Source organism: Oryzias latipes, chromosome 10, assembly GCF_002234675.1.
Source record: "Oryzias latipes chromosome 10, ASM223467v1".
Classification (NCBI taxonomy): Eukaryota; Metazoa; Chordata; class Actinopteri; order Beloniformes; family Adrianichthyidae; genus Oryzias; species Oryzias latipes.
In genome coordinates this window covers 26,789,817-26,808,707 of record NC_019868.2, presented here as the reverse complement: position 1 = coordinate 26,808,707, position 18,891 = coordinate 26,789,817, and the positions used below count along the sequence as shown (strand labels likewise).

At 39.7% G+C, this 18,891-nt stretch overlaps 1 protein-coding gene across 1 annotated transcript; it reads left to right on the top strand.

The window, feature by feature from the left end:
- Window positions 1-3,702: 3,702 nt before the first annotated feature.
- On the top strand, window positions 3,703-18,821 carry LOC101161735 (myotubularin-related protein 7). Its single transcript, XM_004073646.4, has 14 exons — window positions 3,703-3,928; window positions 6,305-6,427; window positions 6,522-6,684; window positions 6,823-6,980; window positions 7,065-7,193; window positions 7,929-8,063; window positions 8,244-8,376; window positions 11,933-12,042; window positions 12,770-12,895; window positions 13,809-13,858; window positions 13,939-14,139; window positions 14,275-14,409; window positions 16,321-16,447; window positions 16,525-18,821. Exons 1-14 carry the CDS (start codon window positions 3,905-3,907, stop codon window positions 16,840-16,842), a joined length of 1,932 nt encoding a protein of 643 aa, XP_004073694.1. The 5' UTR covers window positions 3,703-3,904; the 3' UTR covers window positions 16,843-18,821.
- Window positions 18,822-18,891: the final 70 nt, after the last annotated feature.

Genomic DNA, 18,891 nt, shown 5'->3' with positions numbered 1-18,891 from the left:
CTGTCTGATAAAAAGTTAGGAACCGGATGATGAGACTCAAAACCAAATTATTGTCAGCGTAGCTGGCTTTACGTCCCCTCCTCTAAAGGAAACACCTGGTTTCAACACAAAACAACGGAGGAGCAATGAAAATAGTCTGGTTTGTTAGCATCAGAACGTTGAAAACTGGGCTCCTGCAGGCGGAAGCGTCACAGACATGGAGATCTGGTCTTTGGTTGAGGAAGAAAGGATGGAAGTAAACAGCTGCAGGGATGCCGATGTCTTCATCAACGAGCTGCAGAGATCCTGCAAACAGTCCATCAATAAACAAAACATTCATAAATCGTAAATCAAACAAATGAGCTTCCAAACTTTTATATCGTTAGCAATAAACATTCAGCTCACCTGTTCAACTGAGTTTAGTTGCTCTGCTCTGCTGCGCGGCGTTCACCTGCTGCACTTTGTGCTCACTTCCACTACAATCTCGTAAATTTGCGAGAAAAAAGTTGTAAATTTACAATTGAAAATCTCATTACATTACTTTTTTTCCCTCCATGGTAGAAAGAGGCTTGGTACGAAAGGTCATAGCATTGCAAATCTCACTCCAGGCCTTTTCTCTCACAGCTCTATTCCGATACACGCAAGACATGGTGTCCAATAATTCCACAGTTATTCATTTCTCCTCTAAGATCGATTTTTAAGAGGTCGGCACTTCTGTGAATTAAAAGAGACACAATCCGTACATCACTGCCAAGTCCAAGTGCGTCTACATAGACTTTTCATTGGAAGTGGTCGCTTGTATGCGTGTTGCCGAGGGAATTGTAAACAAATCTTCAGAAAAGCAAAAGTGTACACAGTAGTTTAATTCACATTATATAGAAATCAATGCAAAATCTACTGTTTTGTGTTAAAGTATGTGTGATTCAAAGTAAATTAAAATCGCCTTAATTGGCTTCTTAAAACGTTCCCTGTGTGACGATGGTCATTATAATTCACATGCGCACAAAAAAACAATGATTTGATGTATTCTTAAGAGGTTAACAGAAGCTTTACATCAAGCTGTAAAGTTATAAAGAGATGTTTTTCTGTTGTCCTCTTAGCCTTATTATCTGGGTGGGTTGTTTTTTTTTCTTTTCTTTCCCACACGACTGCTTTTACTCAGGAGTCCTGGTGTAGAAACATAATTGAGTTTATTTTGTTCAACAAAAAGCCTTCATATTGCATTTTGGAACTGTCTGGACTCTGAAGCTTTGACTTAATGCTCTTTTTATTGAACATGAGGTTTTGGTGTTATTGATGCAGACGGAGGATAAATCACTCCAGGCTCCAACACAAGTCATTTCCTGACTGAATCTGGGTCAGTGTACTGTTTAGTGTAGTGGATTATGCTCTAAATTAAAAAAAAAAAATAATAGATAAATAGAGGTTGCATGTAAAGAACAAATACTTTCATGCTTTAAATTATTAGAAACACATTTTGGATCAAGGATGTGCAGCTGAGTGGGGATGAATTAGATGTTTAGCTCATTTGACAGCAGCAATCAAATTTTCCAATGTAATTTGGGATTTTTCTGCTTCTTATGTCCGCAAATTAACTCCAGTCCAACTCCTCATAGATGCCTCTTAAAAAACTAAGAAAGGACTAAACAAAACTAGTATTATTTATATGTATTTTGAAGGTATGCATTAATTGAAAAGGGTTTCCTTTTAATCGTCTTCATGATTTTTGCAAATTCCCCCCCCCAAAAGCAGCTATTACATCATAAATGTGCAAAGAAAGGCTCCATGGTTTTTTCTGCAGCACTAATTGAGGCATAAAAAAAGCTTATTTTTTGTCAAACAGCTCCAACAGTTCAATATAGTTTGCGGTCTGAGTTTTAAAGCATGTTTAGGAAAAGCTTTCTCTGCACGCTGCAGCATCTTCCTGTCTTCAAAACTGATATTAAGCGGGGTGCATAAATCCCAAAGATTACTGATCTGAATGGACAAAAAAAAATCTTTGTCAGACTTTTTTTCCCAGTCGGATAACTCCCAAATGTGTTGGGGTGGATCTGTCAAAAGGAGCTAAATGTGCACGGGATTGGGCAATAAGTGAAATCTTCTCGCGGGGAATCTCAGCAAAAATTGAGATGAGAAGCTGTTTTGTTTTTTTATTTTTCAGATTATGACCTAAAATACTCTGCTGAGTGGAACATTTTGACATGTTTTGACAAGAAGTGCTTTCGGGTGAACCACTTGTGAAATCCAGAATCAACAGGCGTGGCCCTGGAATGTATTGGATTTTCAAACTTCATTATAACTTGTGCTTTTTGCTGCCGTTACATAACGTTGCAGTGCTGCAAATTAGGTTTGCCAAGCAGAAATGTTGATAGAACGTACACCCAGAGCACATTGAAACAACACTAGAAACAAAATGTGAGCATTTACGAAGTAAAAGGTGACAGAACAGATGCACAAAGATGAGGAATATTTGACTTTTTAGTGCCAAACCCCTCAATGCATTCGAGAAATCAACTTTAATCTTTACATTGAATTGGAGGACAGAAAGAGAAGGCCTTGGTTCAAATCTTAATTGGATTATTTCTGTTTGGAGTTTGCATGTTCTCTTGTGCATGCATGGCACTCCACCCCACAAAACATGCTTGGTGATTCCTATTGGCAGAGAATAATCTAAGAAGAAAACTGATTCTGGTTAACTTAGTCAGGACAAACGAACCAGGTTGGAGCCCTAAGATCTAGCCCTAAGATTTGTTTTGTCTTTACTGAAATGTTTTATAGTTTTGTCCTACATGGAAGATAAGAATGGTCATGTCTGCTAATATTTTTTTCTGCTTGTTTTCTAAAAGAACCTCATTATCTGCTCATTAACCATTGCCTCTAAAGCTACAGTGTGAAGGATGACTCACCACAGCCCACCCAAAAAAATAAGGAGGTGCAAAACATGCATCTGCAGAAAACAATGGAAGTTCCAGCTGTGTCTAAAAGTCAAATCTTTTTTGCACTTCATGCCACATTTAAGCACACATCTGTATTTTTGTGCAATCTTTAGTAATTTTGGTATATCCAAAAAGAAAAACTGTTCCAGCCTCCAAAATAAATGTTTTTCTTTCTCTACACATAAAAGTGATGATGCCTTATTATTATTTTTATAGGAATGCAGCGACTCACTTTTTTCGTTTCAGTTCAACATATGATTTCTATTTTACTAAACAACAACAAAAAACTGCAGTTTGGAAAACCCTTTTTCTTTGATTGATTTTATTTATTCTTTTATGAGCAAGTAATAAAGAAAAGGCTTCCTGTTGGCTCCAATGAGTTATGTCGCTAGAGGAGACACGCCCGCTTGAGAAGCCTGGCCACCGGTGGCGGAGCGCAACGCCATCTTGGTGAGGTCGTCGGCGCCCACATGACAATGATTTCTATAGCCTTTGGTGGCATCTAAGTAGATTTTATATAATATATATTTATATATAATTATACATATATTACACATTATATATATATATAATATATATAGATACATAATTTGTTGTTGTTAAATAAGAGAAACAGTCAGCCAATATCATTTTTTTAATAATATATGCAGCACAAATATAGATCAAATTTGGTTGTAGTCGATAATATTTCATTTCTAAAATTCAGCTGCTTCCGGTATCCCAATCGAGGGCGTGTCAACATGACGATGACGTAGGCACAAGTTACCCGTCAGAGCAGCTGCTCCGAAGGGGTGGACTTTAGGACCCTGCAGATCAACTCCGATTTAAAACACCACAGGCAAAATTGTAGCCGCTGTCCTCATCAGATCTGCTACCAAACGCCTTTAACCTTAAATAAAATCCACAGAATATACAATAGGGTGGCCTATGATGAGTGTTGTAAAGACATTGATGCCGTCTGACACTCAGCGACAAGGAAGCACGGGTTGATGGAGCACATCCGACTGCCGAAGGTAACCAGATTGCGCATTTTCCCCATTACAACAACACGCACATTTTTTTTTGACGGGGAATAAACAAAAGCAGGCTCGTTTCAACATGCGCGTGCATGAGATAACTGTGTTGGCAGTGTAGAGGGCCGCTGACACGCGTGCAGATCATGCGTGCTGCAGATGGTGATGTGCTGCTTTAAAAAGCGGCCCTGAAATCTCTAATGCGCGTTTTAATCAAACATTACGGCAAAGGCTGCACTCGAACGCCTCACGAGCATTTGGTGGTCATATTTTTATGAATATTTTAAAAAGGTGCATGCCGAAATGCATTAAAACAAACCCTACCAAATTAACTGTACAAAAAAACTTCAAAATGGTCTGTCCTGTACTGATTAATTATGAGGTGATAAGTAAAAATACTATAACAAGTAGTCATTTCTTTGTAACCTTATAATAATCTGTGTATATGTTCCATATGCATATGATACAAATGTAAAGTCTGTGAGATGGTAAAAAATACAAAAATGATAAATTTAAGCTGTATTTTCTCCAAAACAGTTTAGGGACTGTAATGAAGTTTAATATGCATGAATAAACAAAAGGTTTATTATACGTCATGGGATTGAACACCATAATCCAAAATAATAAAAAGTTGATTTTAATTTCTTTTTTTTTTTAAAACTGTATGTTAAATTTGGTTTGTGTAGTGACTATTGGCAATTTTCTTTCTATAAATGTAACATGTCATTGTAAAAATATCTGAGTAAAAATTGTAATTTTTCCCTTTTTGGTTGGAGTAAATTCACAATCGAACCATCAGGTAATTTCCCCTTTGTGTTTCTATTCTATTCTATTCTATTCTATTCTATTCTATTCTATTCTATTCTATTCTATTCTATTCTATTCTATTCTATTCTTTTTCCACCAAGTACAAAAACAGATAATTTCCCAATTTCTCCAAAACTGTTTCATTTTTAGTTTAGTTTAATTAAAATGTATTTAATATTGTTTTTATTCTATGCATCGTAGATTTGATTGAAAGAAATAGCAGAACTCTATACTAGAATATTGGAATTTATTCCTTTTTGCTGTACTTTTACCAAGAACAAAACTGTTGAATGTAAAAGTGGATTTCTCCATCATTTGTACAATACATTGTGCAGGTCTCAGTTTGATGCATAGTAGGTGCTTATTTTGAACATGGGTTGTGTTTTTAAGGAAAAATTTCATTTTTCTTTGACTTTATCATCTGATTTCAAGGAATTTTTTCTAAATTTTGCTGGTCCTAATTTTTTTGAATAGTAGGTGTCATGATGGGGATCATCAGTTAAGTCAATTTGTCACTTGATGTTGCTTTGAAGAAATTTGTATTAAAATGGGGTAACTTGCTTATTGCTCCAGTAGGAAGAAAATAGCTGAGAATGAATTTCTCTAAATATTTACAAAAATCTTTTGTTGAGTTTTAGGTTATCTGTAGTATCTTTCATGGTGACTATCAATGGCTAGAAAGTTTCGTGTCACTTCGTGTTTTTTTTATAGTAATTCATAATCAAAAATGACAAATGTGGTCTCGCTCTGCTCACTCAAATACAAAATAGCTGATTTTGATGATTAATTTCTCCCTAAAAAAATCTGTTATTCTTTCTAGGCTTTTTATTATTAATAGTATGTATCTTTGTGACTATCACTAAACAGAAAGTTTTTTGTCACCTTGTGTTTTTAAGAAGTAATTAATAATCAAATATAGTAACTTTGTCTTCTCGATTCTACTCAAAGGACAAAATAGCTGATTTTGAAGATCAATTTCTCTAAAAAAATCTCCTATAATGTTTTTCTGGGGCTTATGTTATTTGTATTCTTTATCATTCTAACTGTCAATGAGCAAAAGGTTTTGTGTCCCCTTTTGTTTTATGGGAGTAATTCATAATCAAAGAGGGTAACTTTGTCCTCTCGCTCTACTCACTCAAAGTACAAAACTGCTGATTTTGATGAATCATTTCTTAAAAACTTTACAGTAAATGTTTCTTGGTTTCTCTTCATACACAGTAAGTGTTTTTGCAAACATCAGGTAGCAAAAAGTTTTATGACATCTTTTGTTGTTTGGATCTCATTTATAACCAAAATGGGCAGCTCGGTCATTTTGCTTCATTCTGATTAAGAACCAAACAGCTGAGTTTAATTGAATTACTCTAAAACTACACTCTAAATTCTTTGTATGCATATCAGGTCTCAAGGTGAATCCGTTTTATAACATTAAGAAAGTATTGGCTCTAAATCATTGTTCAAAGATCTTCTGACCTTTCCATAGCGTTTAGTAAAAAGACACTTTCAAGGTTTTAGTGCGAGTGACGACTGATGAAGAGCGGCGGTCCTCCATTCCTGATCATTTCTCCGCAGGTGGAGAATGTCAAGCTCCTGGACAGAGTTTCCCCCAGAAGGAGCAGGGTTGGCACTCTGTACCTGACCGCCACACACAGCATCTTTGTGGAGAGCCTCGCCCCACAGCGCAGGGAAACATGGGTGGGTATCATTTCATGAGAGAAATGATGGCATGAGCGAATCACACAAATAGGAAAACCCTCAAATGAAATGTTCCATGTTGTGCTTTCACCAGGTGCTGCACAGTCTGGTGTGCTGCGTGGAGAAACAGGCCTCCACTGAATCTGGGTGTCCTCTGCTCATTCACTGTAAGAACTTCCAGGTTCTGCATTTCAGCGTTCCTCAGGAGTCTGACTGCCTGGATGTTTTCCTGTCCCTGCAGCGCCTCTCCCAGCCAGGTGAGCGTTGGCCTGGATGGGCTTTACCAATCATAGCATTGTTGTCTTGTCTCTCTTGCTTGCTGAGGCTAGTCGGTGGGATTCAGAAGATGTTTTGCTCGCCAGGTAGAAGTTGTGATCCAATTCTTCTCTTTGCAGAGAAATACGAGGAGCTGTACTGCTTCTCCTATAAGCCGAATGTCCCTGAAGCGCAGAGGCGGCAGGAATGGGCCTTTGTGGACGCCAGGGCTGATTACCGTAGAATGGGACTTCCAAATTCCCAGTGGAAACTGTCCTCTGTCAATCGACACTACAAGGTCAGGGAGCTGCTCCCGTTGGGTGTTTTCTCTTAGCATGGACCTCAGTATTTTCTGAATTCTATCCGTGCCGTCTTTTAAAAGGTCAGCGACACCTACCCGGCTGACCTGCTGGTACCCTACTCGGCCACTCCCCCCGTCATAGTCGGAAGCTCCAAGTTCAGGAGCAGGGGCAGATTTCCTGCTTTGTCGTACTACTGCAAAGATAACCACGTAAGTCCGTTCCCCATTTGCCCCTTTTTATGTGTCAAAGGAACCAAAAGCATCATGGGTGTCTCAGAAATGGTCTCATGATTGGTCTACACTTCTCAACTAGGGATGTGTTAACCGAACCTCAGTGCCAAGTTGGTACCTGTACCGACATATATAGTACTACCAGTACCATGTAAAAATGCGATGCTTTGTTTTAGTGGTTTTGAAAAAGGAACAATAATGACAAGTGCATGTCAATCACTTTACGATAGGACTGTGCCCACATATGTGTGAGGAAAAGACGAAGGAAGAGGTTTAGTGAGTGAAATTCCAAATCTGTCCTACCCATTTCCTCCCAGCAATGTTCATAAAGAACACATCAGATGTCCATTTTTATGCATGAATGAAACATTCAATCTGTTCTTTTTAAAGTTCATTTTCTTTGGGAAAGTCGTGCATCTCGTGTAAGATCAAGTCTTGATTGGACAGTTGGGAGTCCTTCATGTGTGAGGTCAGCTTCCCAGAACAGAAGGTCTTAGCTTAACCCAAAGACCCAAAAGATCCAGAAGGGAGAATCCCTGAAAGCTCCCTTGTGACTCCTAAATAGGGATACGAGAACATTTTGTTGTGGATTATTTTGAATTGTAACCCCAGAATTAAAAATAAATAAATGAACGATAATGTGAATCTGTTCTAAATCCCAGATAGTGAAGTTCTTTTTTATTTAAAGCTGAACTCCATCGTGCCTCCTTCCAGGCTGCCATCTGCCGCAGCAGCCAGCCGCTGTCCGGTTTCAGCGCTCGCTGCCTGGAGGATGAGCAGATGCTGGAGGCCGTCTTAAGGTCCAACCCCCACAGCGACTTCATGTATGTGGTGGACACCAGGCCTAAGGTGAGAACCTCGTGTCTGCCCGAGCTGTGTGTTCAGGTGGACTCCGTTTAGTCCAGCTGCTGATCCTCGCAGTGAAGACTTTCAAAACAGCTCAGCCCTGTCGTGCTGAACAGAGTTTTTGATTTATTCATTTATTTTTTTAAAGTCTTCAATAACTGACGTTCCTGTCGTCTCTTGCAGCTGAATGCAATCGCAAACCGCGCGGCTGGAAAAGGCTATGAAAATGAAGACAATTACTCCGACATCAAATTCCAGTTCTTGGGCATCGAGAACATCCACGTCATGAGGAACAGCCAGCAGAAGATGTTGGAAGGTGGGCGATGCTGGGAATTTGGGGATCCGATCCGTATCACCGATATCTATACCAATATCAATACTTTTTCTTGAAATGTTTGATGATAGAAAGTTTTTGAAAAATACATAATTTTTGTTCATTACAGTAAGTGTGTGATAAAACGCAAAACAGAGACTCTTTGCAAATAAAACAATTACAACAATCTGAACTGAACATGCATCAAACATCTATATAAGTAATGGTATAAAACAATAAGAAGAAGAAGGAAACGGTAATTAGTGCAAAATCTTAAAGAAGCTTACGCAGAGTAACAAAAAACAAACATATATTTTTCAAATAAAGGCAGTGATAAAAAAAGAAGTCAATACTGTACCTTTACGACCAAAAGGTGCACTTAAAAGTCTTAAATATTCCCTAAAATGTACGGAGCGCCCTATGGTGCAGTGCGCCTAATGTGTTGTTGTGGGACTTCGGTAAAGAGGACGTAGGAGAGGCCAGCATGAGAACGGTAAGGAGGGAAGTGAGGACGTGAAAGAAGACACCCCCTGTATAGTGCAAAAGTACAGGTATGTGAATTATGCAGAACAACATTGTTTTGGAAACCCTGGAAATGCTGCAAAGAGACAATCTCAGTTTAAACTGCAAGCTATCAGCTATGCGGAGGAACATGGGAATGGAGCAGCTGCCAGAGAATTCAAGATGAATGAATCCATGGTTCACAAGTGGAGGAAGTTGGAAAACGAACTCTGACAAGTCAAGAAGACGCGGCTGAGTTTCCGCGGAAACAAGGCGAGGCGCCCCGAGTTGGAAGACCGATTCGACATCTCACAGCCGCTGTCGTTCCGGGAGGCTTGACGAAGGAACTCCAACCGGTGGACATCGGTGTGAACAGGGCGTCCAAAGTAAGGTTGGGAGCGGCGTGGGAGCGGTGGATGACGGATGGCGAACACTGTTTTTCTGAGACTGGGAGGCGGCGCCGGGCGAGTTACGTCACGGTCTGTTAATGGATTGTAGAAGCTTGGGGTAACGTGTCTGCTTGCACTGTTCTTCCAGCTTTTGCAAAAGCCGGCGTCGTTGATGAGGAGCCGCACGGCAACAAGACGGACTCTGACGATGACGAAAGGGAAGCTGGCGTGTTTGATAGAAATTCAGCCCATCTGTTCATTTCAGATACAGAAGATGAGGACTTTGATGGATTTTTGGATGATGACTGATGACTGAAAAGATAAAAAAATAAATCACAACCAACTCAGTTTTGCTCCCAGTTCCTTTTTTAAAACGCACACTAGGATGCATGTTTTACCGGTATGTGTTAACGTGCCCCCGCCTTAAAACCCGGTTCGCCTTTTGTATGCCTTAAATACAGAAAATCCCCCATAAATGAGACTGCACCTTATAATCCAGTGCGCCCTGTGGTCGTGAACATAAAAAAGCAACACTGTAATAAAGTTGAAGTCCTGTTAGTTGTCACACACCTAGGTGTGTCAAGTGTGTCCTCTGCATTTGACCCCTCTCCTGGGGGAGCGGTTGAGGTACAGACACAGCCGCTCAGACACCATTTGATGGTTTAAATACCAGCAAACACAAAAATGGGAAGAACACAACAAACAATCCCGCCACTAGTACAAGCATGTGGCTTTTTGATGGCTGATAAAGCGGGGAGGGGAGGGGCAAGGTGTTAGCAGCAGCCGTGGGGGGGGTTACGCAGATAGACAGTGTTGCCAGATTTGGCAGTTTTCCACTCAAATTGGGCTGTTTTTTTTTTTTTTTGCTCAACCCTTAAAACATTGCAGACAGACACTTGCATGAACGCTGTGAGTAAATCTAAGCTCTTCACTGTAGGTATAAAAGAAAACCCGCAACGAAAGTGTGGATCTCATCACGCTAGTATCCATACTTTACCATACTACCATCGAGACTTAGATCGATCCGCCCACCCCTATTAGAGGGTAACATTTGAATCATTCAACCCATTCAGACTGAACCAAGTTCTGCTGGAGCACACAGGAGAATTTTCTGGGTGTCATGCAGGGGTCACCCCTATAACACGGGATCCATCTGATTTCATTTCAGAGCTATTTTGGGGTGGAGGGCCAAGGCTACTACACCTCCTCAAGGGGGGGGCAGAGGCCATGAGAATGATTTGAATTCATGTTTGTAGGGTTATTCCTGCTCTCAGTTGTGATCACTTTTTGTAACTTACTGCACACTTCAGTAAAGCCTGAGTCACAACGGTCCTTATGGGGGAGACGGGTAAAAGATAAGCAAACTTGCATGAGGCAGACAGGTGCCCCCCAGGAAACGGCAAGGCCGTAGATCGCTCGTCAGCGCTGTAGGGTGAAGCACATTTTTGCATTAGGATCAGCTTAAAATACATGAAAAACCAGGTTGTAAATTTGAAAAAGAAAACAAGGAAGTTTTAAGCTCAAATGTACACATTGTTAACGTGGAGGAATTATTGAAAATTTGAAAATAAAATTTTAAACACGAAAAAATAATATCGAAACTTGAGAGAAATATTGAAGGTTTGAAGAAAAATAATTGTAAATTCAAAATTTGAATAAAAAGAACATTTGTACTTCTAACTTTTTTTTTGTTCTTCTCTCTTTGGTTTCATTTCTCAGTTTTCAGTTTCAACTCAGTGTCAAGTTTTTGCTGCTGAGTTGATCATATATTTTACACGGGGCGGGGCTTTGAGCTTTTTTATTTTAATTTAAAAATATTCATTTTTCCTTTTTTTTCCAATTAACAATGTCTTGATTTCAAATTTCAATCTATTTTCTAATTCACAATGTCTTGTTTTTTGTTTTGTTTTTCAAATTTAAAATCTGGGTTTTCATTTATTTTAAACTGATCCTTATTTGACCCCATACGGGTGACCCCATATAAGTGAACACTTGTTTAAAAAAAATGCAATCATAAGGGTTAGGGTTAGTAAGAAGAATGATGTAAGTGAGAATCAGATGTTTTTTACAGATTTTTTATTTTTTCAAATCCTCAAAATCTTGCGGACTGCACAAGGAGCCCATTGGTGCTTTTCTTGTGATTTGTCCCACTCCTTGTGTGCAGCTTCACTGTTAACAGTTAGGAAATAGTTTTTCGTGGTGCAACTATTGCTGAGAGTTCGGGGCAGGAATACTCAATTTTTACAGATTCACAATGTTTTGAATAAACAAAAACTCAGAAATGCAATATTTAAGTTTTTTTCTTTTTTACATTTGTCCTCTATCATCAAGAAAATGCCACAAGAGCTTGTTAAAAAAAACAAAAAAAAACACGATTTTCATTGGAGTCTTTGAAGTTCAATTGGACTTGCTTTCTTCTAACAGAAAGTTACTTTGTGATCTGCACTTTCGTTGAAGTCTGTTCTTTTTTCCGAATAAATGTCAATCCAAAAGTCAAACATTTGATGTTGGTCTAACACAAACCCAGAAAATTGCCTGGATTTTAATTTATGGGCCTCAGCAACCCTGCGACCCCGCAGAGGACGAAGCCGGCTTTATGCATGGATCTAAAACTGGGCGGCTCAATGAGGTCTGCTTGAGTTCGTGACACAGCTGTGTGGTGTTTACAGTGAGCGAGCTGCGTTCCCCCTCCATGTCTGACTTCCTGGAGGGCCTGGAGAGCTCAGGCTGGCTGAAGCACATCAAAGCCGTTCTGGACGCTGGCATCTTCATCGCTAAGGTCAGTCTGGAGTCTAATCCCCACTGTCTGCTTCTCCGTTTCCTTCAGTATCACTCGAGCAGTCTGTGTGGGAAGAGACCATCTCTGTTTGTCAGTTACCCCCCCCCCCCCCCCCCCCCCCCCACACACACACACACACACACAAACACAGCTAATGTAAGCAAAAAAAATATCTGAATATCTGAAATATTATATTTGATTTATTCTGAATGGAAACACTTTATTATTAAGTTCAGTTACTCATTTCCATTGTCATATCTACTCTTTTCTTTTTTTATTGGACTCTTTTCTTTAACTTTAATTTAAAATGAGACATCATGGTTTAAACAGATCCTGGAGAAATCCTTGAAATGTTGCTGATTTAGTCTAAAAGTGCTTAAAACAGTTTAAATTAAAATGAAAAACGAATTTTAACAAAAAAAGCATTTACGGACAATAATGACCAAAAAAATCCAAAACTCAATTTAAATCTGTTTATAGTCAGGAAATAAAAAACTCTAAAAACATATATTTAATTGTGTGGTTTTACCATAGTAAAACTACTAAGTCAGAACTAGATCTGTTTTCATTTTTAGCTAAAAATACCATGTTCCGTGTGGAATTTGCATGTTCTTCCTGCTTTGGGAATCTTCAAATAAGCTTTCTGCGTCAGCCTGAGGTCTTGTCCGGGCTACATGCTACCTTCATCCATGAACAGCATCTTTTTGCATGTCTTGTGTATGTGCAGGCCATAGCAGAGGAAGGTGTCAGTGTCTTGGTTCACTGTTCAGATGGCTGGGATCGCACTGCGCAGGTGTGTTCGGTGGCCTCCGTACTGCTGGATCCCTTCTACAGGACACTAAGAGGACTGATGGTAGCTACACCCAACCTATAACTGTTTATTATAATTAAGCGCTGCCGGGTAAGGAACCATGACCGTTTTGTTATGATGGCCTTAGTTCAGTTTTTTTCTTGTTTACTAGTGAAAGCCGTAGTTGTGTCTGCCCTTACGGGTGGGTATGGGCTGTCTGCGGGCAAAAAAATGGGCAAACGTGTCACAAGGTTGTAGACTGCTCGATAAGCCCGTTGAGTAAAAAAGATTTGTGAACATTTAAACAAACAAGAGTAAAGTAAGGGTGAAGTGGGTGAGACGCAGATGGATCAAACCAATTTTTCATTTTTTCGAATCCCCCCCTTGTGAATTTCAGAAGTCTGTGACAGACGACAGATGGTGTGTACGTCCTACAGGTATCTTACGGACACTTGTGTATCCCGGGAATGTGAGTGCAGCAGTCAGGAAGAGGCTTACTTACTAACGACCAGCCCTTGTGCAATCCAAAGCACTTTAACATTGGGAGCGGCTGGGTAGCTCGGTTGGTAAGGTGAAAGATTACCACGCAGGAAACCAGGTTTTGATTCCCAGAGGGGAATGAACAATGGTAATGGGGTAATTTCCATATCAATGGCGAGTAATTAACATCACCCAGTGAGCGCCCTTGAATGGACCCTTAATGCTACCGAGCTCACCGCTCCCCCAAATGCGGAGAACAAATTTCGCACACCTGTGCGACAGATAGTGGGACTTTAACTTTAACTGAACTTTATCTAGACCCCACTAGACAGTGCCGTACGACACCGAACCACAACCCAAAAACATGCAGCATCTGTACGGGTCATGGGTGCATGTTACTAAGGCTTAGGGCTTTTCTCAAAAGTCATTGACTTGTGATGGTAATAACACTCTAGAGGTCATCTTTTATGAAATCCACCCTTATTTATCCGGACAGGTTCTCATTGAGAAAGACTGGATCTCGTTCGGACACAAGTTTTCTCACAGGTTTGGCTCAAACCGATTTCCTTTATCCTATCTACAGTTTGGACTGTGCTCACAGTCCAGCGTGTCCTCATTCTCTGCAGGTGCAGCCACTTGGATGGAGACCCCAAAGAGGTTTCTCCCATCATCGATCAGTTCCTGGAGTGCTTGTGGCAGCTGATGGAGCAGTTTCCCTGTGCCTTCCAGTACAACGAGAAGTTCCTGATCACCGTTCACAACCACGTCTATTCCTGTCAGTATGGAAACTTTATTGGCAACTGTCAGCGGGAGAGAATAGAGCTGCAGTGAGTTCTATAACCTGCTGCTACAAAGTTTATTCTTCATTTCTGCACAGAAATGTCTGTTAAGTTGATTTTTTTTTTTGGATTGAAACTTTGTTTTCTGAGGAAATAATTGTTGTTTGTCTTTTTTTGACTCAGAGTGCATGAGAAAACTCACTCCTTATGGAGTTTCTTATGGACGAATCGTGCTGACTACATCAACCCTCTGTACAGACCAGACCACAGCCAGACTCAAGGGCTGCTGAGACCATCTACCGCCCCCTACTGTTTCAAGTATGTACCTGACACTGAGAAAACTGATGTGAATAGACTGTGGAGTCATTTGCTAAAAACACATTTGAACTAAATTACCAGATACAAAGACGGTTTATCCAAAATTAAAGGACCTAAAAATCTGAGGAGGTTTCAACACAGTGAAGTACATGTCGCATCCCTGGCTCCATTTCTGCATCCCAGACAATTTGGGAACAACGAAAGTGACAATCAGTGGACACAGAGTTTAGGTGCTCATTTGAGGGCAGTGTTGTCCAATTCATACACTTACCAGGAAAACGTTAATACACAAAGAATAGAGCTAGCTTCTTTTGGGTATTTCAAGTTACCTTTTAAAAAATAAAATCAAAACTGAAAATATTAGATTGTTACGATGGAATATGAGGGCCAGTTTCCAAAAAAATGTTTTCTTTCAGTTACAACTTTAAATTCCTAAATTTACGAGTAAAAAGTTATAACTGTTAAATTACGAGAAGAAAGTCGTATATCTACAACTTTCTTCTCGTAAATTTATGTGCTTTAAAATTTTAAATTTACGACTTTAAAACAGATAAATGCACGGAAAAAAAGTTATAAACTAACGAGAAAAAGGTTATAAATTAATTAGAAAAAGTCATAAACTAACGAGGAAAAAAGTCATAAATAAACCAGAAAAAAGTCATTAACTAACGAGAAAAAAGTCATAAACTAACGGAAAAAAAAGGCAAAAACTAACAAGGAAAAAGTCATAATCTAACGAGGAAAACAGTCATAAACGAGAAAAAAAGTCATAAATAAACGAGGAAAAAAGTCATAAACTAACGAGGAAAACAGTCATAAACGAGGAAAAAGGTCGTGTCTATGAAGACTCTCATTCATCCAGGTTGGTTCCATTGTAGTAGGTTTAGGGGATGTCATCTGGACTTGGTTTTAAAGTTGGAAGACGTTTCACCTCTTATCCAAGAGGCTTTGTCAATTCTGAAATAGCTGGTCTAAGAGCTGGTATATATGCGCTCATTGGGGGAGGAGTTAGACCTGAAACTGGAGGTGTTGTCCACTTAGCCTATCTGGTTTCGGGTCGTTAATAGGATGATAGAGGTGAAACGTCTTCCAACTTTAAAACCAAGTCCAGATGACATCCACTAAACCTACTACAGAGGAAAAAGGTCATAAATAAACGAGGAAAAAAGTCACAAATGAACGAGAAAAAAAGTCATAAATTAATTAGAAAAAAGTCATAAATAAACCAGAAAAAAGGCATTAACTAACAGGAAAAAAGTCATAAACTAACGAGGAAAAAGTCATAAACTAATGAGGGAAATAGCCATAAACGAGGAAAAAAGTCGTAAATAAACGAGGAAAAACGTCATAAATGAACGAGGAAAAAAGTCATAAATTAAAACAAAGTAATTCTGAACCTTGGTGACTCAAAACCAAATTATTGTCAGTGTAGCCGGCTTTCAGTATCGATAAAGTAGAAAATAAGAAGCTCAGAGACATGTTTGCATGAAGAAGACTGCTACTTTATTCTGGTTTCATATTCCCATCTGTTATTTTACGTCATGTAACTGTATCCTAAGACATTATTGTAATTATAGTCGTTGATTTAGTATAAATGGCGTAAATGGCAAATACTTCTATAGCGCTTTTCTACCTACAAGGCTCAAAGCGCTTTACAGTCACAAACCCATTCACACAGTCACACTCATTCACACACACATTCACACTCCGCGGCCGAACACTCTCACCAGAGGCAAGGTTGGGGTTCAGTGTCTTGCCCAAGGACACATCGACTCATGGGCGTGCAAGGCGGGAATCGAACCTGCAATCTCACGATCATGGGTTGACCGCCCTACCGCTGCACCACGGCTGCCCCACGGCTGCCCGAAATGCAATAATAACTTTAATATTCTATGTTCTGCCTTTGCATAGATTCTGGAGAGGACTGTACAACCGATTTGACCAGGGAATGCATCCTCGACAATCTGTGGAGGATTACCTACGGGCCATCCAGGAAGAGACGCAGCAGCTGGAGGAGCAGCTGGCTTCACACAAGCAGGTGAGACACAAACAGACCCACCGGAACACTCTGTTTTCCTAACTGTAGAAGATGACTGTGTCACGCACCATGAATAGAAAATCACAGAGATGGCGCGTGAACAGAGCTGGAGCACCGCCTCCTCAGACAAAAGCCTCCCACCGTGGGATCCTGGGAACAACCTGGCTTTGGCCAACACTCCTCAAGATTACACCAGCAGCTTCTTGCCCAGCAGCACTCCAAAAGACCTGGACAGCAGCACCGCCATCCTCCCGCCGCACGACTCCAGCCTGAAAGCCGAGACGAGCGGCAGCGACCAGGAGTCCGGGATTGCAGACCTGAGCTGCCGTTCGCCTCTGAGCGAGGAGAGCGCCAGAGACCCCGACTCCGATGAGGCCGTCTATTCAGCGGCCTGAGCAGATTTTACTGTTTTCCATTCGAGCAGATTTTACTGTTTTCCATTCGAGCAAACTTTACGACCACCACTGCTCGCTGTAGCGTTAAACATCAACTAAATACAAACATAAAGAAAATTTACTTTTTTTCAGGACGTTGAAAATTAAGAATAGCAACTAAAACCAAACATCCTAAGAGCGTGTGCGCCTGCAAACAATTCTGGTCTTCCATGTGGTCGAGTTTCAGAGCTGCACTCGTTCATCAGCTGCAATATGTTTGTTTACATTTTATCTATTATACGCTGGAAGCATTTGTATTTACATAGAAGTTGCCAGATAGGGTTAAGGTTGAGAGTTGTGAGTTACAGAGGTCCAGACAAGACTCCAAACATCAACATTACATAAACTATAAAGTTACACCAAAGCCTCAACACTAAGCCTGAAGGGCTTAACAGCCGAACTGTGCAGAGTTAGGGAGTTCTGATGATATAGCAGCTCTGGATACCAGATCAGAACCTTATGGTTTTAATTTATCCCGTTTTTGTGTTTCTGTGTGATCCCTTCCAAATAAATGGAAATCGTTACCATTTTTCCAAATCTAATGAATCACATTTTTAGGTATTAGGTTTAAAGTTGGCCAAAGTGGGAAAAAGTTTGATCGGTACAAATTCAAGTGCAAGGCACAAACCAGCTCTGTCAAAAACGAATTATGATATTTTCATGTGCATTCAAGATTTCCCAAAACAAATCAAACTTGAACAAGATAGTTGTTGGGATAGTCTTCGCAATCTGTTGATCTTAGTTGATTTTAGTTTGATAAGCTGAGTTATAATCAGTTTATCGACAAGGAAATTGGTAAATAAACTCGATTACCAGCATCATAACTTATTTTTACGAATATAAATAAATGGTTTATAGTTGAAAAACCTCCTTTTGAGCACCCAAGTCTCCATGTGCAATAGCTTATGGATTGATAGAAGCTTGATAATATCTCATTTATCTACACCTTTCAGGCCAAATAGCTTTATATCTGAGTCTCCTTTCTCTCTGACACATTTGTCTGGAAGATTTTAACATCAGATCAGCTTTAGGCTGTAAGGTTAGATTGCTGAGTCAGCAGACTGAATCACGCAAACATCAACTTGTTGGATTGCGACCATTGACTGTATATGAGAACTAGAGTGAGCGAGTGTGAGGTCACTTATAGGAAATGACTTCCCTCCGACTCCAACCAAATGACGTCAATTCAATCGTGATACGGGCCCCACCGTGTTGGACGCGGACGTAACCGGTGGGTCTGAGTCAACGTTTCTATAGCAACCACTCTCATCAATTAGGGGTGAACTTGTTTGATCATGAGAATCTGTCAATTACATGTTTTTTGACCACATACTGTTATTGAGGCATCTGATTATAACTTGAATAACTTAGCACTACAGAAAAACATCATGTAATAAAGGATTAGCAAGAACATATTAAAAAAAATAAACTGCTTAGTTCTTAATAGAAGTCTAGGGGATTTTGGCTTCTTGGAGTCAGCAGGTACTTCCTCTTTGGAACTCCAGGGGGGAGGATTCACTTAGTCCAGTCCTCATATACAGTCGATGGTCAGGACACAATTCCCAGGAGTTTTGACGGAAACGTGCAATCTTTCTTCTGCAAAAACGTATCAGTGTAACTTTATATCATGCATTTTTGTTACTGCGCCTTTTGCAAATGAACAATGCTAGAACGATTGTGCATGAGGATCTATTGTTACATGTATTTCTTTTTTAAGCACTTCTTATTGTGTTTTGACAGTCTTTGACAGTTTTGTGCTTTAACAAAAGTAAACAAAAAGTTTCAAATGTGTCTGTTTTATTGTAACATAAATTAAGTCATTATTCATCACCTGCCATATTCTCCTGAAGAGTGCTCACCTTTTTTTTTTCCGCTTGATCTCAATGTTTTGTAACCACCGTTATTGCAAAGGTACACGAATAAAGTTATATTGAAACCAACAGCTGGGTTTTTTTTTGTCAAAAGAGAAAACCATGAAAAATACATTTTTAAAAATGACTCGTTTAAATT